The sequence below is a fragment of the Lethenteron reissneri genome, chromosome 68 (assembly GCF_015708825.2).
Source record: "Lethenteron reissneri isolate LAM-NWPU_2019-01 chromosome 68, ASM1570882v1, whole genome shotgun sequence".
Classification (NCBI taxonomy): Eukaryota; Metazoa; Chordata; class Hyperoartia; order Petromyzontiformes; family Petromyzontidae; genus Lethenteron; species Lethenteron reissneri.
The window spans coordinates 2,362,912-2,386,998 of NC_083846.1; the positions used below are offsets into that span (position 1 = coordinate 2,362,912).

A 24,087-nucleotide genomic window follows, 5' to 3' on the forward strand; every position below is an offset into this window, starting at 1 on the left:
GTAGGGTGAGTGGGTTGATGGGTGAGAGGATGGGTGAGTGGGTGGGTGAGTTGGTGGGTTGGTGAGTTGGTGAGTTGGTTGGTGAGTTTGGTGAGTGGGTTGGTGAGTTGGTGAGTGGATTGGTCGGTTGATTGGTTGGTGAGTGGGTAGGGTGAGTGGGTGGGTGAGTGGGTAGGGTGGGGGGGTGGGTGGGCAGGCAGGCGGGTGGTTGGTGGGCGGGTGGCATGGATTGCGAAGTGGCTGTCACACGCGCGACTCAATGCCGTTCAACGCCGCGGCGCGCCCCGTCAATTCTCCTCTCAACCATTTTTGTTGCTGCTGCTGCTGCTGTTGCCATCTTCATCGCCGCCCAGCGTCTGGAGCCGGAGCTCCACGAAGGCCGGAGCCTCCGAGCGCTCCGAGCGCTCCGAGGGGGCGGACAAGCCGAGCGCATCGCTCCGCCCGCCGCTCCGCGTCGTTCGACAAACGAGGAGGAGGAGGAGGAGGAACCACCCGGCGGATTCGCCTCGCGGGGTCACGGGGTCACGCGCAGCTTCCGTACGCCCAGCCGCAAGGTGACGGAGTTTTCCCCGCGCCCTCGTGTTAGCTGGTTTTTATTCAATTGCGTTTTTACGTTTTGTGTTGCATGCTCTTAGCAGGTAAGGATGCACTGAGCTACGTAGCTCTCGTTTTCAGAAGCGACTTGGCCATCGTAAATGGATAGCTCGACGCAAAGTGGCTCATCGTCGTCATCGTCGTCGTCGTCATCATCGTCGTCATCATCGTCATCATCGTCGTCGTCGTCGTCGTCATCATTGTCATCATCATCGTCGTCGTCATCATCGTCATCGTCATCATCATCGTCGTCGTCGTCGCGTGGAAATTTATCGTAGCAGCCGAATACTCTAAAACGCGTGAGGGGGAAAACCGGACGGACCCGGAGAAAAATCCACGTGACCACGGGAAGAGAGAGAGAGACGCAAACTCCAATTATACAGCGGGCGTCAGGGTCGGCATCGAACCCACGACCACCTGCATCCCAGGCGAGGTAGTCAACATCTCCTCGCCACCGTGATGATGATGAGAGAGAGAGAGAGACACGCAAACTCCAAATATACAGCAGCTGGCGTCAGGGTCGGGATCGAACCCACGACCACCTGCATCCCAGGCGAGGTAGTCAACATCTCCTCGCCACCGTGATGATGATGAGAGAGAGAGAGAGACACGCAAACTCCAAATATATAGCAGCAGGCGTCAGGGTCGGCATCGAACCCACGACCTCCTGCATACCAGGCGAGGTAGTCAACATCTCCTGGCCGCTGTGATGCCCATTTCCTCCTGCTTTCCCTACGCATCTCTTGGTACCTTCCGGGTCGCGCTTTGGTGTTCCTGCCCCCTTCCAGTTGCCTGCTGCCGCCTCCTGATTTGTCTTCGAATCTTTCTCGTTGCCTTCGGATGCCGGGGGGGGCGGGGGGGGGACATAAAGATCCTCCCTGGTGTGTGCGGAGGCTCCCCGAGGCAGGCGGAGATGTTCCGCTTCAGCTGAGTTCCTGCGCGCCTTAAACTCGTCGATCGGCCCGGAGCTTGATGGGAATTATCGTCGGAATCCATCTGACGAGTAGAGCTCCAGCTCCATCACTGGGGGTGACGAGCGGGAGCAAATCGAGCGGAAGGAACGAGAGACAGAGGGCGCAAACGAGACATGGTCGGAATGAGATGTGAAAAATTAACCCGTAAAAACAAAGTTTTTCACTATAAATCCTTTATATGCGTGGCGGCTAGAGTCCTCTCGTCCTCTGGCTTGAGATGGCTGCCACCTATGGGTCAGATGATTGCCTGCCACCATTAAGCAATTGGTAATTAAATATATTTATTTTTTCCTAAAAAGTGTAAAATTTTGGAAAAAAATTTTCACGAAAATAAATTGTCACGCACAACGAGTCTGTGTGCAAATGTCAGCTCGATTGGATCACGGGAAGTGGGTTAAAAAACGACCGAAAGATTTGCACGGTCGTAAGCGCGCAAGCAAGTGAACTTAATATAAAGGATTTAAAAACTAAATTCTGTTTTCTTGAAGCGTGGCTCTAAGAGCCGGCACTGCCTGAGAGCCTGGGTTCGAGTCCGGGTTTGAAACCGCTGCCTGTAATTAAACCGGGTTCTCGATTGTAGCGAATTGATGGTATCAGCTTCTTGGTTCTTTCGGTAAAGTCATGTAGAATGGAAATAATAAAATAATAAAAATTAAACACAATAAAATACAATTCTCACGACGTTTCGGCCACAACGCAAGCAGCCATCCTCAGGTGAAGAACAGGTCTGTCGGAAAGACAGCGTCTGAATGAACACCACCAAGCTTGGCAGCGTATATTTAAACTGGGTTAGGGGAGGAAGGGCGCCTTGACAAAGATGAATCCCTGCAGTCACGAAAGCTTTAAATCGAAATGCTGGTATCAGCTCGGTCACCAGTGACCTGTATAGAACCCCATAGACTTACAAAGAGACTCAAAGACTTGCGTCGAAAACTGTAAACTCGAGACCTATACAGTCATGAAGACACCCATAGACTCACACAGAGGACCTATTTACCTGTATAAGGACCCCGTAGACTTACATAGACTGGGCTATGATTAAACCAGCTTGCCAAGGATTAGAAGGAAATCCGGGAAGTCGGAATGAAATCGAGAAAGTTTGGAATGAAATCCAGGAAGTTTGGAATGAAATCCAGGAATTTGGGAATGAAATCCAGGAAGTTTGGAATGAAATCCAGGAAGTTTGGAATGAAATCCAGGAATTTGGGAATGAAATCCAGGAAGTTTGGAATGAAATCCAGGAAGTTTGGAATGAAATCCAGGAAGTTTGGAATGAAATCCAGGAAGTTTGGGAATGAAATCCAGGAAGTTGGGAATGAAATCCAGGAAGTTGGGAATGAAATCCGGGAAGTTGGGAATGAAATCCAGGAAGTTTGGGAATGAAATCCGGGAAGTTGGGAATGAAATCCAGGAAGTTAGAAGGGCAGGGCAGAACTACGTCTTGAATGTGCATCGTCATCGTCATCATCATTATTATTCCCACAACTGTTCCCGCGAAGACTTGAAGAGATTAAATTTTTACCCCGGTACAGCTGCCGCAGCAGCAGCAGCAGCCAGCTGCCTTGCTCAACAAGCGGAAGTTCCCGGGAAAACCCAAGAACAGGTGGCAACCCGAGTGGTACCACCACCACCCCTGCCACACCCCCCCCCCCCCCACGTTCCCCATCCTCTTATCTAACTGCACCCCCCCCCCCTCTGCTCTGTCGCTGTCTGAGCGTGTGGCTTGGGCCGGGTACAGCGACGTGATTGTCGCGCCAGGTGTAATCGGGTGGTTTTCTTTTGGTCGCTGTTTTGCCTCTCTCTCTCTTTCTCTCTCTCTCTCTCTGTGTGTGGCTATTCCTCTTCTCTCTCAGGGCACCGATCTTGAGGAGCTGGGAGAGCCCGAGGCTTTGGTGGCGGTGAGTTGAAATTCCCCCGTGGCGGTCTCTGGTTTTGACACCTTAATCCTGTCTGTTTGTCTGTGTGCGCGCGCACGTGCGTGGCTGCTCCATCTCCCGGCACAGCGTCTGGCTGCTAGTACTAACCCGCTCGGAACATTGGGGGGCACACGCCGGCTGCGTTTTTGTTGCAGCCTGCGGCTTGTTTCCCTGCTGCCGGGGGCGCTCCTTGCGGAGGCTCGCGGTCCGAGCCCCCGGGGGTTGGCGGGCTGGTTTTTTATTAAACTAAAATTTTAATATTTTACCAGGTAAGGCCCCACTGAGCAACGTAGCTCAATGCTGTCCATCACAAATGATAGCTCAACGCAGTGGGCTCATGAACATCGTCGTCGTCGTCGCGTGGAAATTGACGTCAGACAGATACTCTAAACGTCTATTGTAAACGCGGAGGCGAAAAAAAAACCGGAGGACCCGGAGAAAATTCCACGTGACCATGGGGAGAGAGAGAGAGACACCGCAAACTCCAATATTCAGTAGCAGGCGTCGGGGTGAGGATCGAACCCACGACCTCCTGCACACCAGGTGAGGTAGTTAACATCTCATAGCCAGATTTGAAGCTTTCGTGACTGCAAGGATTCATATTCTTAGGTGTTTTCGGTAAAGTCACGTAGGTAAAACATTAAAATTAATAAAAGTAAAATAAAATAAAAATCACGACGTTCGGAGGCAACACAAGTCTCCGTCATCAGGTGGGACCGTCACAGCCAGATTTGCTGCATCAAGTGAGGCAGGGATTCAAGATGTAATCCCTTAAAAGCAAGTTGCCCCCCTCCCTCCCGATACGTTTCATTCATTGGCTACCACATTCTGATGAGCTCCCCCCCCCCTCTCCTCCCCCCTCAACTTGCTTTTAAGGGATTACATCTTGAATCATTGCCTCACTTGATGCAGCAAATCTGGCTGTGACGGTCCCACCTGATGACTGAGACTTGTGTTGCCTCCGAAACGTCGTGATTTTTATTTTATTTTACTTTTATTAATTTTAATGTTTTACCTACGTGACTTTAACCGAAAACACCTAAGAATATCTCATAGCCACCGTGATGATGATGAGAGACGCAAACTCCAAATATACAGCAGCAGGCGTCAGGGTCGGGATTGAACCCGTGACCTCCTGTAGACCAGGCGAGGTCGTTAACATCTCGTAGCCACCACGGCGCCCCTCACCGCCCGCTTCACGGCGTCCGAATCCCAGCAAGTGCGGCGTGCGTTCTTGAAAACGGCCTTGCCCCGGGGGGGATGCGAAACGGAAACGGCAGAGTGGAAGGGAAACCTGGTCTCGGGTCGTGTCCACCGTGTGTGTGCCCCCCATCGTTCCGACGTCTTTAACTCATTCCCACCCCCCACCCTCTCCCCCGCAACCCCCCCCCCCCATGCCCCAACTAACTGCCCACGAGCGGGGGCTGCACCGCCGTCGAATCGCCGTTCGGTATTCCAGCTCTTACCTTGGCGATCGCGACGATCTCTTGCACCCCTTTTAAATGTGCGGGGTTGACCCGTTGACTACGCTGCTGCGGCCGCTAGAGGCCGCTATGTACATGCACATTCCTCTCTCCCGTGAAGCCCTCGCTCGCGCAGTTTGACCCCTGACCTCGCTCGTGCAGTTTGACCCCTGACCTCGCTCGCGCAGTTTGACCCCTGACCTCGCTCGCACAGTTTGACCCCTGACCTCGCACAGTTTGACCCCTGACCTCGCTCGCACAGTTTGACCCCTGATCTCGCTCTCGCAGTTTGACCCCTGACCTCGCTCTCGTGTAGTTTGACCCCTGACCTCGCTCTCGCAGTTTGACCCCTGGCCTTGCTCTCATAGTTTGACCCCTGACCTCGCTCTCGCAGTTTGACCCCTGACCTCGCTCTCGCAGTTTGACTTCTGACCTCGCTCTCGTGTAGTTTGACCCCTGACCTTGCATCGCTCCTCTGGCGGAGTTGCCGCACGTGTGTTAGAGTTGCGCGTGCATGCATGCCTGCATGCGTGAGCGTGCGATTATCCACCGACTCACGTCCCATGACATCGTCCAGCAAACCCGTCTAATGGAAGAACATCCTCCTTCCGGGTCTGCAGCCACAAACATATAAAAGTTGATCCTCGCACAGCGGTTAGATTTGCTCTCTGCGGAGAGAGACACGGAACTAGGGTTCCGTGTTTCATGAAAGACGTAACTTTCATGAAACAATTTTTATTTTTTATTTTACCAGGTAAGACCCCGCTGAGCTGTGTAGCTCTGGATATCACAAATGATATGTCAATAGAGTGGGCTCATTATCATCATCACCATCACGTGGACATTTATAGCAGCACCCAAATAAACTCGCGACGTCGATTCTGAATCTGGAGGGAAAACCTGGAGGGCCCGAATATATATCCACGGGGAGAGAGACACGCAAGATCCATTATACAGCAGGCGTCAGGGTCAGGATCGAACCCACGAACTCCTGTACACCAGGCGAGGTAGTTAACATCTCCTAGCCACCGTGATGATGATGAGAGACACTCAATCTCCAAATATACAGCAGCAGGCGTCAGGGTCGGAATCGAACCCACGACCTCCTGTACAACAGGTAAGGTAGTTAACATCTCCTAGCCACCGTGATGACGATGAGAGACGCAAACTCCATATATACAGCAGCAGGCGTCAGGGTCGGAATCGAACTCACGACCTCCTGTACAACAGGTAAGGTAGTTAACATCTCCTAGCCACCGTGATGATGATGAGAGACGCAAACTCCAAAAATACAGCAGCAGGCATCAGGGTCGGGATCGCACCCACGACCTCCTGTACACCAGGCGAGGTAGTTAACATCTTGACACTGAGTGCCTGCAGAATAACCACAGAGGGGTGGGAGGCGGGGGAGGAGGGTGGGGGGAGGGTGGGGAGAGTGGTGGGGCAGTGGCCCTCGGATGCGAGCCCTAGTGACGTGGAGTTTGCGTGTTGCGCTTTTGCAGATCAGCGACCGATCCGAGTTCCTGAACAAAACGGTGCAGCGGAGGTGAGTGATGTGACCCCCCCCTCGACCCCCTCGTCGTCGTCTCGCACACATTGCCCCCCCCCCCCCCTTGCGCTACTGCACAACCGAGCTGTACTGGGGCCATGCCAGGGCCACGCTGTGGTGGGGGGGGGGGGGGGGGGGGCAGAGGCAACGACAAAATGCCTGCACCGCCGACGACGATCGGTGATGACGAGCTCGGATGAACGACGGGAGGGCCTAACGGCGTTGCAACTCCTGTCCACAGCTACAGCCTCAAGTCGCCACGGCCGATAGCGAAGATCGACACCAAGCTGTACACGAGCGCCGTCGAGGTGAGCGGCCCCTGACGCCAGAGATCGCCCCGTGTCCACAGCTCCACAAAGCGCAGTCCTCCTTTCTCTTTTTCTCATTCTTCTTGTTTTTATTGCTCTTCGTCCTCCTCCTCCCCCTTCCTCCCCCCCCCTCCCTCCTCCCCCCTCCCTCCCTCCCTCCCTCCCCCCTCCCTCCCCCCTCTTCCCCCCTCCTCCCCCCTCCTGCTCCCTCCCCCTTCCTCCCTCCCCCTCTTCCCCCCTCCTCCTCCCTCCTCCTCCCTCCTTCCCCCTCTTCCTCCCCCTTCCTCCTTCCTCCCCCCACCTCCCCCCTCCCTCCTCCCCCCTCTCTCCCTCCCTCACTCCCCCCTCCCTCTCCCCTCTTCCCCCTCCTCCCCCCTCTTCCCCCCCTCCTCCCCCCTCCTGCTCCCTCCCCCTTCCTCCCTCCCCCCTCTTCCCCCCTCCTCCTCCCTCCTCCTCCCTCCTTCCCCCTCTTCCTCCCCCTTCCTCCTTCCTCCCCCACCTCCCCCCTCCCTCCTCCCCCCTCTCTCCCTCCCTCACTCCCCCCTCCCTCTCCCCTCTTCCCCCCTCCTCCCCCCTCTTCCCCCCTCCTCCCCCCTCCTGCTCCCTCCCCCTTCCTCCCTCCTCCCCCCTCCTCCCCCCTCCTTCCTCCTCCTCCCTCCTCCTCCCTCCCTCCCCCCTCCCTCCCCCCTCATCCCCCCTCCTCCTCCCTCCTCCTCCAACTGCTGCTGCCTCCTTCGTTCCGCCTGACGACGTCGATCTGGAGGGGCGTTCTTCACTTATTTTCATGGCGGGGGGGGGGGGGGGCGCATAACACATCGTCAGTGTGAGGGCCGCCACACGTTTGAAACCATTGTTGGGTTTGATGGCACGGTGACGTCGGGGGTGTTTTCACACTTGTGTATTGCCGGAGGGCTGCGCAAGATTGCCCGGAGCGGAGTGGTGAGTCATCGCTACTGTGATTATGATGATCATTCTACATTCGTTAGAGATCTCTGTGCGAGTCTACGGGTCTCTGTGAGTCTATGGTTCTCTGTGAGTCTATGGGTCTCTGTGTGAGTCTATGGGTCTCTGTGGGAGTCTATGGGTCTCTGTGAGTCTATGGGTCTCTTTGCGAGTCTATGGGTCTCTGTGCGAGTCTATGGGTCTCTGTGTGAGTCTGTGGGTCTCTGTGTAAGTCTATGGGTTTCTGCGCGAGTCTATGGATCTCTCTGTGAGTCTATGGGTCTCTGCGCGAGTCTATGGATCTCTCTGTGAGTCTATGGGTCTCTGTGTGAGTCTACGGGTCTCTGTGCGAGTCTTTGGGTCTCTGTGCAAGTCTATGGGTCTCTGTGTGAGTCTATGGGTCTCTGTGTGAGTCTATGGGTCTCTGTATGAGTCTATGGGTCTCTTTGCGAGTCTATGGGTTTCTGTGCGAGTCTATGGTTCTCTGTGAGTCTATGGGTCTCTGCGCGAGTATATGTTTCTCTGTGAGTCTATGGGTCTCTGTGTGAGTTGACAGGTCTCTCTGTGAGTCTACAGGTCTCTGTGTGAGTCTATGGGTCTCTGTGTGAGTCTACGGGTCTCTGTGTGAGTCTGTGGGTCTCTGTGTGAGTCTATGGGTCTCTGTGCGAGTCTATGGGTCTCTGTGCGAGTCTATTGGTCTCTGTGTGAGTCTATGGGTCTCTGTGCGAGTCTATGGGTCTCTGTGCGAGTCTATGGGTCTCTCTGTGAGTCTAGGGGTCTCTGTGCGAGTCTATGGTTCTCTGTGAGTCTATGGGTCTCTGCGTGATTCTATGGGTCTCTGTTTGAGTCTATGGGTCTCTTTGCGAGTCTACAGGTCTCTGTGTGAGTCTACGGGTCTCTGTGTGAATCTACGGGTCTCTGTGTGAGTCTACGGGTCTCTCTGTGAGTCTATGGGTCTCTGTGTGAATCTACAGGTCTCTGTGTGAGTCTATGGATCTCTGTGTGAGTCTACGGGTCTGTGGGCTACATGGAAGCACCTGTGCGTCTGTGTGTCTGTGCGTCTGTGCGTCTGTGTGTCTGTGTGTCTGTGTGTCTGTGTGTCTGTGTGTCTGTGTGTCTGTGTGTCTGTGCGTCTGTGTGTCTGTGTGTCTGTGTGTCTGTGTGTCTGTGTGCGCGTGCTCCGTTGCGCGGTGCAGCAGAGTGCAGTGCGAGGCTCCGGCAGGGTGGTGCGCCCGCTGGCGGTGGAGGTTCCCCTGCCGGCGGACAGCGTGGCGCTCAGGAAGAGCCTCTTCGAGCGCGGCGACGTGGCCTCTCCAACCTCGCCACGTGGCAACCCCACCCGGGTATGGCCCTCCGTGGTCACCTGACGTGCGCGGGGGGGCGGGGGGGGGTGGAGGGGGTGCCTTGACACCCCCTCAAAGCTACGAGTTCGGAGGGGGGGGCCCCCTTCCTTGACAACCACCGTGAGATTTGTTTTCAACAACGGGTGTAGAAGAAGACACAAAAACTTACTTAAAATGCGGTTTGAATTATTCGATTTTCTTCTGGAAATGCTTTCGTTGACGTTCCACGTTTTAGTTTAATTTAATTAGACCGTCCATTCATTCGTCACGCACAGTCGGTGAAAGGAGCACAGCTGTCAATGCCTTATCAGTGCCCTACCTTATTAGAGACCAATTCTAGACCTTATTGGTCACCCCGTGCCCCTTATAAAACTCAACGTTCATCCTACAAAGTCCCATCACAAGGGAGAAACACAAACGGATAGACAAACAAAAATGTTTTTGCCCGTATTGAATTGGCTGTACGCCGTATTGACTTGATAACTCAATTTCCCTGTGCCAGAATACGGAGTAAACCGTGTGTCGTTATGTGCCCCCCCTTGGTCTCCGTGCGTATTTTCCTTGTGCGTCTCCTTCGCATCATCTCTGAGCCTCCGCCTGTCCCCACATCTTCCTCCGTGTCTCTCCTGTGTCCCCGCATGTCCCTGTGTGTCCCCTGCACCTCCCCTCTGGCCCTGTGTCTATCCCCTTCACCTCCCCGTGTGTCCCCGTGTGTTCCTGCGTGTCTCCCTTGTACCCCCCCATGTCCCCGTGTGTCCGTGTGTGTGTGTCCTGTACCTCCCCTGTGTCCCCAGGTGTCCATGTGCATCTCCTGTGTCTCTCCTGTGTCCCCGCATGTCCTTGTGTGTGTCCCCTGTATCTCCCCTGTATCCCCGCGTCTCCCTGCGTGTGTCTCATGTTTCTCCCATGTCTCCCCGCAGGACGTGTCGGGTTTGAACGTCGGCATCGCGAGCCGAATCAGCCAGTGGAGCAACAAGAACGAGGAGGGAACCGCTAAGGGGAGCGCCGCCCGTCCCTCCGTACGTAGCTCACGGGGGTACACACACACAGGGGTGCACAAGGGGTACACAGAAGTGCGTGGTGGTACACGGGGATACAGAAGGGGCACCGAGGATCACGCGCAAGTTCAGAGTTGGTACACAGTGTACAGAGAGGGGGGTACCCGCAGGCGTACACCGTGGTACAGACAGGTACACGGGGGACTTGGGGGCACAGAGGAGTGCGTCGTGGTACAGAGACGTACATGGGGGTTATAGAGAAGAGCGTTGAGACTCTTTTCTGAGCCGTACCCTGAGACGCGGCCTGGCTCTGACTCAGCCTCCAACACTCGGGCCTGGTTCAGGCTCCGCCTCCAACACTCGGGCCTGGTTCAGGGTCAGCCACCAACACCAGTGACGATAATCTGAGCCAGTACTAGTGCCGTATGTATAGACAACGGTGGACGGACATGGTGCTGGCCACCTACCCACTTGCGTGCCGTGCCGGCCTTCATCGGTGCCTCCTCGTAAACAGCACTTTCCCAAAACGCCGGTTAAGGCTGCAACGGGGGGCGGGGGGGAGTGGGATCTTTGTCTTTTGTTGGTGTGTGCGGCGTGTCTTCTCTTTCGTCAGATTTGAGAATTTAGCGGGCGAGAGGTGAGAATCTACAACGCCCAAGTGGGGGTTTGACCCTTTCCGTTTGCCTTTTGTTTGTTTATAGCAACAACAAAAATCGCGCGCTTAAAACCCCAACTCTGGCGCCGAGTTAACACGCGCCGCCGGTGAGCATGGGCACGCAAGTTGTTGCGTTACATTTAATTTCGCGAGCTCACCAGGACTGACCCGGTGAGCTTGCCCCAACGTCGGCTTAACGTTGGGGCAACGTCGGCTCGACGTTTGCACCCCCCCCCTTCCCCGCCCCCCAACGTTCCTCGCTTGCTGGGTGACATATCAAAGTGTGCGGTGAGACTAACCCACTGGCCTGCGCACCGTGCACTTGCTGTGTCACCGGGGCGAGGACTTCAAAACCAGGTCAACATTGAGTCGGCCAATCGTCCTCCTGGGGTTGATAAACACCACCACCACCACCACATTGCGGGAAGTTTAACGGTGATAATAATTGGATGGATGGGCTTGCCCCCACCGCCATGAGAACGTGGAATGCCTGCTCGTTTTGAGCAGGGAGACGCACTGCGTGCAAAGTGCACTGCGAGATGCAGTTAATGGGATATTGGTGGTGACGGTGATGACGATGTGACACTCACGACGTTGATGGGGAGAATGTTGGGGACGGTGGCCCCTCTGACGACGATGGTGGTGACGTTGATGATAACGATGTCGTTGATAACGACGATAATGATGACGGTAACGATGATAACGGTGATAACGACGGTGACGACGATGATGACGACGATGGAAGTAATTATATGTGTATAGCGCTTTGCATCAAGGATCTCAAAGCGCTGTACAGGAGCAGCAGGACAATCAGCATAACAATAATATTATAAATACATCTTAAAAACTATTTACTAAATGAACTAAACATTTAATATGTAGAAACGTATGAAAGATTTTAAGGCGCATTTTTTAAATGTCCGCAGACTCAGAGATCCTGATGTCTCGTGATGACAATTTCGATGATGATGATAATGACGTCGATGATGATGACGACGACGATGATGACGATGATGATGATGATGACGACGACGATGATGATGATGACGACGATGATGACGACGATGACGACGATGAAGACGTCGATGATGATGAAGACGTCGACGACAATGAAGACGTCGATGATGATGAAGACGTCGATGACGATGATGACGATCATGTTGATGCTGGTGTGCAGGACATCCGACCGGGTGATGTCTCCACGAAGAAGAGCATCTGGGAAAGTAAGCCGAGCGCTGGCAGCCCACCGGAGAAATCAGCTGCAGCTCCCAGCAAGGTGACTCACTCGCTACTCACTCACTACTCCTCAATCACTACTCACTCGCTGCTCACTCACTCACTACTCACTCGCTACTCACTCGCTACTCACTCGCTACTCACTCGCTACTCGCTCGCTACTCACTCACTACTCCTCAATCACTAATCACTCGCTACTCACTCACTACTCACTCACTCACTACTCAATCACTAATCGCTCGCCACTCACTCACTACTAACTCACTACTCACTAATCGCTCGCGACTTGCTCATTACTCACTCAGTCACCACTAACTGACTCATTACTCACTCTCGACTCAATCGCTCATTACTCACTCGCTCGCCACTCGATCGCTTGCTACTCACTCACTACTCCTCAATCACTAATCACTCGCTACTGACTCACTACTCGCTCACTCACTACTCACTCACTCGCTACTCACTCACTACTCGCTCACTCACTACTCACTCACTCACTACTCACTCACTCGCTACTCACTCACTACTCACTCACTACTCACTGTCTACTTAGTCACTACTCACTCGCTCGCAACTCGCTCGCCACTCACTCACTCGCTACTCACTCCTCGCTCACTACTCACTCGCTCACTTTCTCGCTCTCACCACTCGCTCACCGCCTTGCCCGCCTGCCCTTCGCTTGGCAGGGCAACCCCAGCGGCAAGCGCTTCAAGTTCGTGATGGTGGCTCCCGGCAAGTACGAGAAGGTCCCCATCGACTCTGCCGCCGGCGACAACCATTTCGCGAACGGTGAGTTGGCGCCACACGGGTCGACTCCGCCACCGGTCCACAGGGGGGCGATCGGGCCGTGGGCCCTGGAAGTAGACAATCACACGCAGCATCGTCGTCATCGTCGTCGTCGTCGGCCACGATCGATCCGATGCTGGAGGGAGGCATGTGGTGGTGGTGGTGGCGGTGGTGGCGGCGGTGGTGGCGGTGGTGGCGGTGGTGGCGGCGGCGGCGGTGGTGGCCGTGGTGGTGGTGATGGCTTGAGAGGAGACGGACGGCGAGGAAAGGGGCGGACGTCGCCGATGCCGTCGGCGACGTGAAGTGTGAGAGTGCGCGTGTGGGGGGTTGAGGCGACCGCTAGTTATCGGGCAGTCGCGGTGTCCGTCATGAAGCGGACGTCCCACTCACAGCGGCAACTGTTCACCGGATATCTTGTGAAGGAAGAGCAAATAGAGCTTGAGAGCTCATCGGATTCCTCCAGTGTGAATAAATAAATGTTTTGATTCTGAACAGACGCAGCTGGTACGACGCGTATTTGCCACGTGGGGGCGCTGTAGTACAACATACAATTGGACATATTGTATTGTTAGGTTTTTTCGGTAAAGTCACGTAGGCAAAAAAATTAAAATTAATAAAAGTAAAATAAAAATAAAATAAAAATTGCACCTGAAGACGGAAGCTTGTGTTGCCTCCGAAACGTCGTGATTTTTATTTAATTTTTTATTATACTTTTATTAATTTTAATTTTTTTTCACCTACGTGACTTTACCGAAAAACCTAAGAATATGAATCCTTGTAGTCACGAAAGCTTCAAATCTAGAATACAATTGGACACGCGCATATATAGAAGAGAGTAGTAGTAATAGGTTTTTACCCTTTGAACTGGTACAAAAACTGACACCTTTATACAAGGCATCATGTTTGCAATAACCGCAACACAAGCAGTCAAAATGCAAACAAAAAGAAACAACTCTGATGATGATAATGATATGCACCGTCCTTGAAGTTGATTGGTCCACACCCGAGACAGCTTTTCTTAGAGCCTAGTCTCCATTGGTGTTGGACCAGATGACGCCAAAAGGCGTACAACTCAAAGACATTTTGACTGCTTGTGTTGTGGTTATTGCAAACATGATTCCTTGTATAAAGCTGTCAGTTTTTGTACCAGTTGAAAGGGTAAAAACCTATCACTATATTTTGCCACTGGAAAAGGAGGTCTCATAGTATAGAAGAAAGTGTTTATTATTTTTATTTAACTCTATATTTTTATTTTACCAAGGTCCACACTGACCTGCTATAATATAACAGCTCTTCTTCAGAAGCGACGTGGCTATCACATCAACATGGATGTTTTGCCGGGTTGATCGCCGCGTCGATTGATTCGCAATCGACCCACGGACCGATGTATCCCATCGGTCAGCAAAGCGTCGTGTGACTACGGCTCTCGTGTATTCATATTTTTGATTGGCTGATATCGGCACGATCGGCGATTCCGTCGCAGTCCGTTTTTTTTAGGCGACCGGGTAATGAGTGCTCTCCCCCTTGGCCCAAAGATCTAAATAAATATTCGGATTCTCGTATTTATCGGACCGATACGCCGCGCGTGAGCGACCGCGCGCGGCGTGCATCATTATAAATACGCCACGGATGTCGCCTGGCACGGCAACTCGCAAAACGCGCGCGAGAGCGACGGATTATTTGCGTCGCGCTAAGACTTCGATGTTGTTCAGCACAATGTGATACTGCAGTGGGGGCAGGCGGGGGGGGCACGCGGTGGGGGGGGGCAGGCGGGGGGGGGGTAGCGGTAACGCGGCCCCGACGCAGCTTTGCACGGCGGGAAGTCGAAATTGCGCACGTGCACGCGCACGCGGCACGCACGTGGCACGCATTCGCACACGCACACACGCATGCACACAAACACGCGCATGTGGCACGCATTCGCACACACACACGTATGTGCACACACGCGCACACGCACACACACATGCACACACACACACAAACACGCGCACACACAAACAAACACACGCATGCGCACGCACACAGACGCACGCTCCGGTAATCGGATCGACGGTCGACGACGTTCGATCGGCGGCAGTGCCGATGCCGGTGGGGCGACCGCGACGCCGAGCGACGATTCCCCCCCCCCACCCCCTTCCCACCCCCCCTGCGGTGTTCCCGCAGCCACTCTGGAAGCCGTGGCTCTGGACGAGAGAGGGACGCGGGCGAGGGGTAAAAATAACCCGCGGTGGTGGTGGTGGTGGTGGCGGTGGCGGTGGCGGCGGTGGTGGCGGTGGTGGCGGTGGTGGTGGTGGTGGGGAGCGGTGGTGGTGGTGGGGAGCGGTGGTGGTGGTGGGGAGCGGTGGTGGTGGTGGTGGCAGCGGCGGTGGTTGTGGCGGTGGTGGTGGGGAGCGGTGGTGGCGGTGGTGGTGGCGGTAGTGGTGGTGGTGGGAGTGGTGGTGCAGCGGTTAGCGCCGCGCTTCGCTCCGAACCTGGCAACCCGGGTTCGATTCCCGCTCACGGCCACCACCCAGTGACGATCATCTGAACCGGTCCTGGGCCTCCCCCTAGGTAGACTCGGCCTCAAATGAGTACCTGGGTGCTGTGTGTAGTAAAATCATCGCCAGTAGGGAGACAAAGGCGGCCGGGCGCGGTGCTGGCCACCCACCCCCTCGTGTGCCGTGCCGGCCTTTATAGGTGCTCGTTAACAGCACTTGCCCCAGCAGTCTGCGAAGGCTACACGGGGGATCTTTGTCATTGTTTTGTGTTACAATTAAACGGCCCTTAAGCCAAATTGCCCAGTCAAACTACGTTGAAACATACAACTTGCGGATTAGCTGTCCTTAAATATACACTTGAAGGATTTTCACGAGTTCCTTTCATGGTACTGCTTACTGGTGGTGGTGATGCTGGTGGTGGCGGTGGTGGTGGGGGCGGTGGTGGTGGTGGTACTGGTGGTGGCGGTGCTGGTGGTGGCGGTGCTGGTGGTGACGGTGGTGGCGGTGGTGGCGGTGCTGGTGGTGGCGGTGGTGGCGGTGGTGGCGGTGGCGGTGGTGGCGGTGCTGGTGGTGGTGGCGGTGCTGGTGGTGGTGCTGGTGGTGGCGCTGCTGGTGGTAGCGGCGGTGGCGGTGGTGGCGGTGCTGGTGGTGGTGGCGGTGCTGGTGGTGGCGGTGGTGACAGTGGCGGTGGTGGCAGTGGTGACAGTGGCGGTGCTGGTGGTGGTGGCGGTGCTGGTGGTGGCGGTGGTGGTAAGCCACGTGGGCCCGCGCTCGATTGCGCGTTAACGAGTGAACAAGAGAGAGGGGGGAGAGAGAGAGACAAGGGAGAGAGAGAGTTGAGAGAGGGGCTAGAGACAGGAGGAGGAGAGAGGGACATAAAGGAGGAGAGACGGAGAGATGGGGGGATAGACAGGGGGAGGAGGAGAGATGGGGAGAGACTGAGGAGAGAAATAGAAAAGCAAAAGAAATAAAAAAGATAAGAAAAAGTGCTGATAAAAAAAATAAAAAAAATCTAAAAGTGAAAAAAGTAGAGAATCAAAAGCAAAAAAAGAGAGAGGGGAGAGACGGGGGGGAGAGAGAGACAGGGGAGAGTGAGAGAGAGAGTGAGAGAGAGAGTGAGAGAGAGAGTGAGTGAGAGAGAGTAAGAGAGAGTGTGAGTGAAAGTGAGAGTGAGTGAGAGAGTGAGTGAGTGAGAGTGAGAGAGAGTGAGTGAGAGAGAGAGAGTGAGTGAGAGTGAGTGAAAGAGTAAGAGAGAGTGTGAGTGAGAGAGAGTAAGAGAGAGTGTGAGTGAAAGTGAGAGTGAGTGAGAGAGAGAGTGGATGCTGTCAGCTGCCATCCATGCTGCAGCCAAACTCCCCCCAGGGATGTCCTGCTGCTCGAGGCATCTGCCGCTGGGACATCCTGGACGAGCTCAATGTTTCCAAACGTCGCCGCGGCGCGCGACGGTATCGTCTGTCTCTCGCGCCGTGCCGGGGTGGGGGCTGGGGGGGGTTAGAGCGATGTGGGGGGGGGGGGGGGCGGCGGTTTTTGTGTCGCTGCGTGCCGCTGAGCAGCTGCGAGCGGGCGAGAGCCGTGAGTGCGTGAGCGAGCGAGCGAGCGAGTGGATGATTGATTGAGTGAGCGAGCAAGTGAATGATTGAGTGACCGAGCGAGTGATTGAGTGAGCGAGTGACCGAGCGAGTGCATGATTGTGAATGTCTCTCGGTCTCTGTGTGAGTCTATGGGTCTCTGTGTGAGTCTGTGGGTCTCTGTGTGAGTCTATGGGTCTCTGTGTGAGTCCATGGGTCTCTGTGTGAGTCTGTGAGTCTCTGTGTGAGTCCGTGGGTCTCTGTGTGAGTCCATGGGTCTCTGTGTGAGTTTGGGTCTCTGTGTGAGTCTCTGGGTCTCTGTGTGAATCTATGGGTCTCTGTGTGAGACTATGGGTCTCTGTGTGAGACTGTGGGTCTCTGTGTGAGTCTGTGGGTCTCTGTGTGAGTCTGTGGGTCTCTGTGTGAGTCTGTGGGTCTCTGTGTGAGTCTGTGAGTCTCTGTGTGAGTCCATGGGTCTCTGTGTGAGTCTATGGGTCTCTGTGTGAGTCTGGGTCTCTGTGTGAGTCTCTGGGTCTCTGTGTGAATCTATGGGTCTCTGTGTGAGTCTGTGGGTCTCTGTGTGAGTCTCTGGGTATCTGTGTGAGTCTACGGGTCTCTGTGTGAGTCTGTGGGTCTCTGTGCGAGTCTGTGGGTCTCTGTGTGAGTCTGTGGGTCTCTGTGTGAGTCTGTGGGTCTCTGTGTGAGTCTACGGGTCTCTGTGCGAGTCTGTGGGTCTCTGTGTGAGTGCGCGTCCCAACGGCGTCATCCCCCCGCGTGGCACATTAGCACCAAATCAATCACAGTGCGCAGCGGTAGACAGAATGTTCACTGCGCGGACGATTAACCGGGCGGTCAGTACGTCCATCCCATGCCCCCCACCACCTCCATGCCTCTCTTTGTTGGGGGGAGGGACTGGTTTCTTGTTTCAAATTGCTGTGTGTGCGGCATGTTGAACTTCTTTCGTGTTGTACATAGCCAGCTGTGCTAATCGGAGGTGCCGGGGAGTGGGCAAGGACTATGGGTGTCTGCATGAGTCTATGGGTCTTTGTGCGAGTCTATGGGCCTCTGTGTGAGTCTATGGTCTCTGTGTGTGTCTATGGGTCTCTGTGTGTGTCTATGGGTCTCTGTGTGAGGCTATGGTCTCTGTGTGTGTCTATGGGTGTCTATGTGAATCTATGGGTGTCTGTGTGAGTCTATGGGTCTCTGCGTGAGTCTATGGGTCTCTGTGTGAATATATGGGTGTCTGTGTGAATCTATGGGGTTCTGTGTGAATCTATGGGTGTCTGTGTGAGTCTATTGGTCTCTATGTGAGTGTATGGGTCTGTGTGTGTGTCTGGGTCTTTGTGTGAGTCTATGGGTCTCTGCGTGAGTCTGAGTCTCTGCGTGAGTCTATGAGTCTCTGCGTGAGTCTATGGGTCTCTGCGTGAGTCTATGAGTCTCTGCGTGAGTCTATGGGTCTCTGCGTGAGTCTATGTATGTACTGTATGTTGAACTTCTTTCACACCGTACGTAGCCAATCGTTGCTAATCGGATGTTGCCGGGGGGTAGGGAATGGATGAAGGCCCACCGTGCCCCCCTCTACCCCCCGCCAGAGATGTGGTGGCACATTCGGGGCGACTAGGTGGCAGGAGGTTTACAGAGCCCCCCCCCCCCCCCCTTGTCTGTTTGCCCGTTAGAAGTGGCACCCCCCCCCCCCCCCCCACTGATGCTCAAGGCAAACATTTCGTGGGGCCAAACCATGGCACCATTATGAGTCAAAGGTCACAAACGGGTTTTGATTCCTTACCCGTACCCGGCCGCACCAGGGTCGCAAATGGGTACCCGTACCCGGCCGTACCCGTACCCTACCCGGCCGGGTACGGGTATCGGGTACCCGGTTGCGACCTCTGTTATAAGTATAGTTTTGGTGGTCTGTGCCTCACGCACACCTGACCACTCCGTAGCGCTGCGTGTAACGCCACCGGCTTGGCTACGCGGATTTCCATGCAATTTTTGTTCATATAAAAGGCGTATTATTCTTCCTTAATTACACTGGTCAACAAAAAAAAACACATTTTTTTCTGGCCTGGACTTTTGCAGCTGTTTTAGACTAATTTCAGGGTGCCGATTCCAAATCTGATCTCAGATTTGCTCTATCACATCTCATTGTTATGCTATCGGCATACCCCATTTTCATTGATTTTACCCGAAATTAGCTCTGTCACTTATGATTGCAAATTGTTGCGAGTCAGTGGCTGATTTTGTGTTAAAATATGGTACTGTATTTTAGGATAGTGTGCTTATAATATCATTTTATGTAGATATCCACGATTTATCTAATATTTTTCTTCTGCAGTTTTTATTGAAAATGCAATATTTGATATCTCAAAAACCTGATGTGATAGACAAAAACTGATGCCAGATTTGGAATCGGCACCCCAAAATTACATTAAAACCGTTGGAATACCTCATGCCAGAAAAAGTGTGTTGACCAGTGTTATGAGTTTGTTACAAGAATAATCAATTTTCTCCAAAAAGAATATGCCCAGCGGCGCTTTGGGTAAAAGCCAAGTTGCATGCCTCTTGCATTTCGTGTTGCATCTTTGCGTTTTGCCCACCACGATTACGGAACAATAACAATTAATAAAGAATCTACCCGGTTAATTCTTGACTTAAAGCTTTCGTGGCTGCAGGAATTCGTGTTCCTGGGTCTTTCGGTAAAGTCACGTAGATAGGTTCAAAGAAAATAACCAAAAAGAAAACAAAAATCTGCGATGTTTCGATCGCAACACAAGCTGGTCGTCTTCAGGAAAAGTGTGGAAACGTCGTTTTTTTCGTTATTTTTTCTTATTTTATTTGAACCTATCTTACGTGACTTTACCAAAAGACCCAGGAATACTCGGTTAATATTTGTGCGTGACAATGGTTTTTTTTTTTGTTTCCACCTGAGCGACTTTTGGCCCGCGCTTACGGTTTAAACATTTCTTAAAATTCACGTCAATTCAGCAAATTAGTTTTTATGTAAAAGCGAGCTTCTGCTCACATTTTGTAGCGAAAATTTATGAACGTTAATGAACACCGGCCCTGTCCTTCCGGTTTATAAATGGTTAATCTTTTTGTATTCACATCGATACAGAATCCAGTAAGTCGGTACTTATAATTCTAGATGTGAAGCTTTCGTGACTGCAAGGATTCATACTCTCAGGTTTTTTCGGTAAAGTCACGTAGGTAAAAATAAATAATAATAAATAAAAATAATGGAAATAATAGAACTAAAATTATTATTTTAATTATATTATTTCTATTATTTTAATTTTAATTTTTTTATTTTTACCTACGTGACTTTACCGATTAAACCTGATAGTAAAGTACTTATAATAATTAAATCACTCCTGCAACCAACACAATGGTTTATATTTGGATATTCCCGCTCACATTCGCAACCAACACAATGGTTTAGGTTTTTATATTCACTCTCGCATGCGAGGAAAAAATGTAAGTTTGGGGAAAATCAAAATTTGAATTGAAGCATAGTTTGTGTACTTTCTTCCTGATAGAAAGGGTAACTCAAACGGCTCTTAGAACGCTACAATAGCGGTCATTTACAGTCGTCATTCTTAATATACAGATTTGTCACGAGTTAATCTCGGAGTAAATTCCATTCAGTGCGTCAAGTCGCTCATTTAGATTTCATTCCGATGAATCCAGAAGAGTCTGCAGACGAAAGAAGGCGCCGGTTAAACGGAGAGATGGCGTCATCGGCATAGTCAAGACACACTGGATCATTTGCGGCATGAATATGCCCGTCACGTAACGGGAAATTACACTTTTTAATAATAACAAGAGTAAATAATGGATTCAGGCCCTGTGAATCTACTGCTGGGATGGCTATCATCGGCTCAGGGTTAGGGGTAGTGACCGTGGCTAGCGGGTCGCGTGGGGCACGGTGGGGCATGATGCACCCGGGGTGGCTCGGGGTGAGGTGGGGTCTCCGTACCGCCCGGCGCTCGGGCGCGACCTTGACACGAGGCAAGCGCCAACGCTGTCCGTGCCGAGTGAGGCCTCCTCCCAGGGGCACGAGCGGAGGCGCGGGCACGGGCGGGGAGGGGCGGGGAGAGATCCTAGCCGTGCCTTTGCTTCTAACGGCACCGCGAACAACACGGCCACGCCAACAGCACCGTCACTTCCATTAACATCACTAACAACACCACCAACGCCACCGCTAACAACACCAACGCTGCCACCAACAACACCGCCACCACCGCTAACGCCACTAACATTACCAACAACACCACCAATGCCACCACTAACAACGCCAACACCAACAACACCGTCACCACCACTAACGCCACTAACATTACCAACAACACCACCAATGCCACCACTAACAACGCCAACACCAACAACACCGTCACCACCACTAACGCCACTAACAACATCACCAACACCACCAACAACAACACCACCAACACCACCAACACCACCAACGCCACCGCTAACAACACCAACGCTAACACCAACAACACCGTCACCACCGCTAACGCCACTAACAACACGGCTATCAACACAACCAACACTACCACCGACACCATCTCCCTACCACCAACCAACAATGCCAATACCACCCCCCCCCCCACCATCCCCCATCCATCAATACGACCACGTGGTGGCCACTCTGTGCGGCGTCTGTACGCGGCTCTCACCGCCATCGTCCATCGGTGTTCACGCTCGGCCGTCGGATGAAGAGGGCGGTCAACGCATCGTCGCGCGCCGCTTTCGGATGCGCTCCTGCGGCCGTCTGGAACGCTCTTCCCTTCCGATATTAGGCAGCCACTTGGAGCCGTGCCACTTTTAAATGTCGATTGAAAACTCAGTTATTTCGTTTTAGTTAGTTGTCCTTCCCCCGCACCTCCGATTAAGCACGGTTGGCTACGTAGGGCGCGAAAGAAGTTGAACGTACACATAGGGTGGTGTTGGTGCAGCATTGGATTGATCGTGGCTACCGGTGAACCCGGCGTTGACCTTTAACCCGGCGTTGACCTTTAACCCGGCGTTGACCTTTAACCCGGCGTTGACTTTTAACCCTGCTGTGCCTTCTGTCTGTGTCCCCAGGAGGAGGCTCGGAGCACGAGGAGAGCGAGCAGTAGCCGGGCCACGGCGAATGTGCCCCACACACTACTCGCAGAGCGCAGAGGTCGACGGAGAGGGGGCTGACGGACGGATACAGGGACATACACGCGGATGGACAGACGAACTCTTGGACAGACACACAGACGGGCGCACCGACGCACGGACACGCGGACACACACGTGGACTGGCACACAGACGAACACATGGACAAATACACGGGACAGGTGAAAGGACGGAGCGTTTGGCCGTGCGTGAATTTCCCAGCGGCTGCCTTCCACTCCAGTCGTCGAGGCCCCCCCCCCCCTCTCCCCGAGTCGTCGGAGTCCGTGCGTCGGCTGGTTTACGCCGCATCTGTGGGCTGATGGTTGGGAGGTGGCACGTGGGTGGACCAATGGTGGACCATGGTGGACCACGATGGACCATGATGGACCACGCTTGACCACGCTTGACCACGGTGGCTGGCGTTGAAACCCCCACCCAGCTCATTGTCTGCTCCCAGTCCGGTCGTCAAGGACTTGTAGCTGTTAATGTCGCGCTAACAACATCAACAACAACGACGATAATGTTGACGGTGAGCCACTCCGTCACGTATCCGACTCGCTGGGGAGGCTCGGGGCGGATGTGTGAACACCGGTATAAAACAACGGCACGCAACGGCCAGCACGTACCGGTGGGGGTTGCTGGGCAAAAAATGAATGCGGTGTAAAAAAAAAACTGCTCCGAACTTTGCCGTTTATTATCTCGCGAACGTACGTCCATGTGTTGAACTTCTTTCGCACCGCGCGTAGCCAAACCGCGCTCTTATCGCAGGTGCGGCGGGGGGTGGGGGGGGATGGCGACAAGCTGGAGACAAAAAATCAGTTCTCAAGGAATGAGTTGTAACGGGTAGGCTTTCGGGACCAAAATTGATGATCGTGTACATCTGGCTGCCGCCTGATGATGCCGGTTGTACTTCCTGGCGAAACGTGGAAAATGTTGTGGATTTGCTCCCCAACACACAACTGGTTTAGTGCTGTACTAGTGACGAATCGGCAAGTTCTGTTTACGTGACAACCGTTACTAGTTGTGCTGTGTCGGGGGGGGGGGGTGGTGGCGGGTTTAACGACACAACATTGATATTTGCGCGATCTAACCCGCCAAGAACGACGACCTGTATCGCTAAAGAAACGAGTGTGTCAATCGAGACGGCGATTTAAACGTTGCGTAAGCTCACAGTGGCTTCCGAGTATCGGAAGGGGAGAGACGGGCCGCAGAGGCGCATCCGAAAGCGCCGCTCGATGACGCTTCGACCGGCGGCTCGGCCAAAACCCCCCTGCTGCTGCTGCTGCTGCCCGCTGTCGCTGCGGTGATGGTGACCCCGGAGTGTCACGTGGTGGCGTTTTTGTTTGGTTTGTTTTCGCTCTCCTTGACGAGATCGGCGGTGGCGAGGTATCACGGTTCATTTTGCGTCCAGGCGCTTTGTGCGCGCGTGTGTGCGTGTGTGTGTACGTGTGCGTGCGTGTGTGTGTCTGTGCGTGTGTGTGCGCGTGTATGCGTGTGTGTCTGTGTGCGTGCGTGTGTGTGTGTGCGCGTGTGCGCGTGTGTGCGTGAGCGGCGAGACGGTCGGTACGGATTTGCGGAGAGCGTCCGTTGGAGGATCGCCGCCTCCTACAGCATCGTCATCTTTCTCCTGCTGCTGCATGGAATCCGATGAGCCATGAAGCTCTTCTGTTTTCCACGGACGCCCCCCCCCCCACCCACCCCCCCCTCGTCACGCGCTGTGGGTGGTTGATCAGCCAGCGGGGGGGCGGGGGGGATATTGTGACGTTGCATTCCTACGTAGCTCCTTCGTGTGCTCTCTCTTAATTGGTGGGGGGGGGGGGGGTCGCGAATGTGTCCGCCCGCGCGATGTATTTGTCCGGTTGGCTTTGGTGGTGGGGGGGGGGGTGATGGGGGGGGAGGCGCGGGGTTGCTGGGTCTCTCTCGCGCACAGGGCGATCGACGTCGCGCATTCACGCAAACTTAAATTTCGATTTAAAGCTTTCGTGACTGCAGGGATTCATCTTCTTGGTTCTTTCGGTAAAGTCACGTAGAAGGGAAGTAATAAAATAATAAAAATAAAACATAATAAAACAATTCTCACGACGTTTCGGCCACAACGCAAGCAGCCGTCCTCAGGTGACGGAC

At 53.7% G+C, this 24,087-nt stretch overlaps 1 protein-coding gene across 1 annotated transcript; it reads left to right on the forward strand.

Annotated features, from left to right (window-relative positions):
- The first annotated feature begins 224 nt into the window (after nt 1-224).
- LOC133360303 (caldesmon, smooth muscle-like) lies at nt 225-24,009 on the forward strand. Its single transcript, XM_061578947.1, has 9 exons — nt 225-554; nt 3,422-3,466; nt 6,450-6,493; nt 6,738-6,804; nt 8,943-9,089; nt 10,010-10,108; nt 11,920-12,018; nt 12,665-12,767; nt 21,904-24,009. The coding sequence occupies exons 1-9, from the start codon at nt 225-227 to the stop codon at nt 21,936-21,938; spliced, it is 969 nt and encodes a 322-aa protein (XP_061434931.1). The 3' UTR covers nt 21,939-24,009.
- Nucleotides 24,010-24,087: the final 78 nt, after the last annotated feature.

Coding starts and splice junctions, on each gene's coding strand:
- LOC133360303 (XM_061578947.1), top strand. CDS start 225: ATGGATTGCGAAGTGGCTGTCACACGCGCGACTCAATGCCGTTCAACG. Junction 555..3,421: donor TCCGTACGCCCAGCCGCAAG/GTGACGGAGTTT, acceptor CTTCTCTCTCAG/GGCACCGATCTTGAGGAGCT. Junction 9,090..10,009: donor CACGTGGCAACCCCACCCGG/GTATGGCCCTCC, acceptor GTCTCCCCGCAG/GACGTGTCGGGTTTGAACGT.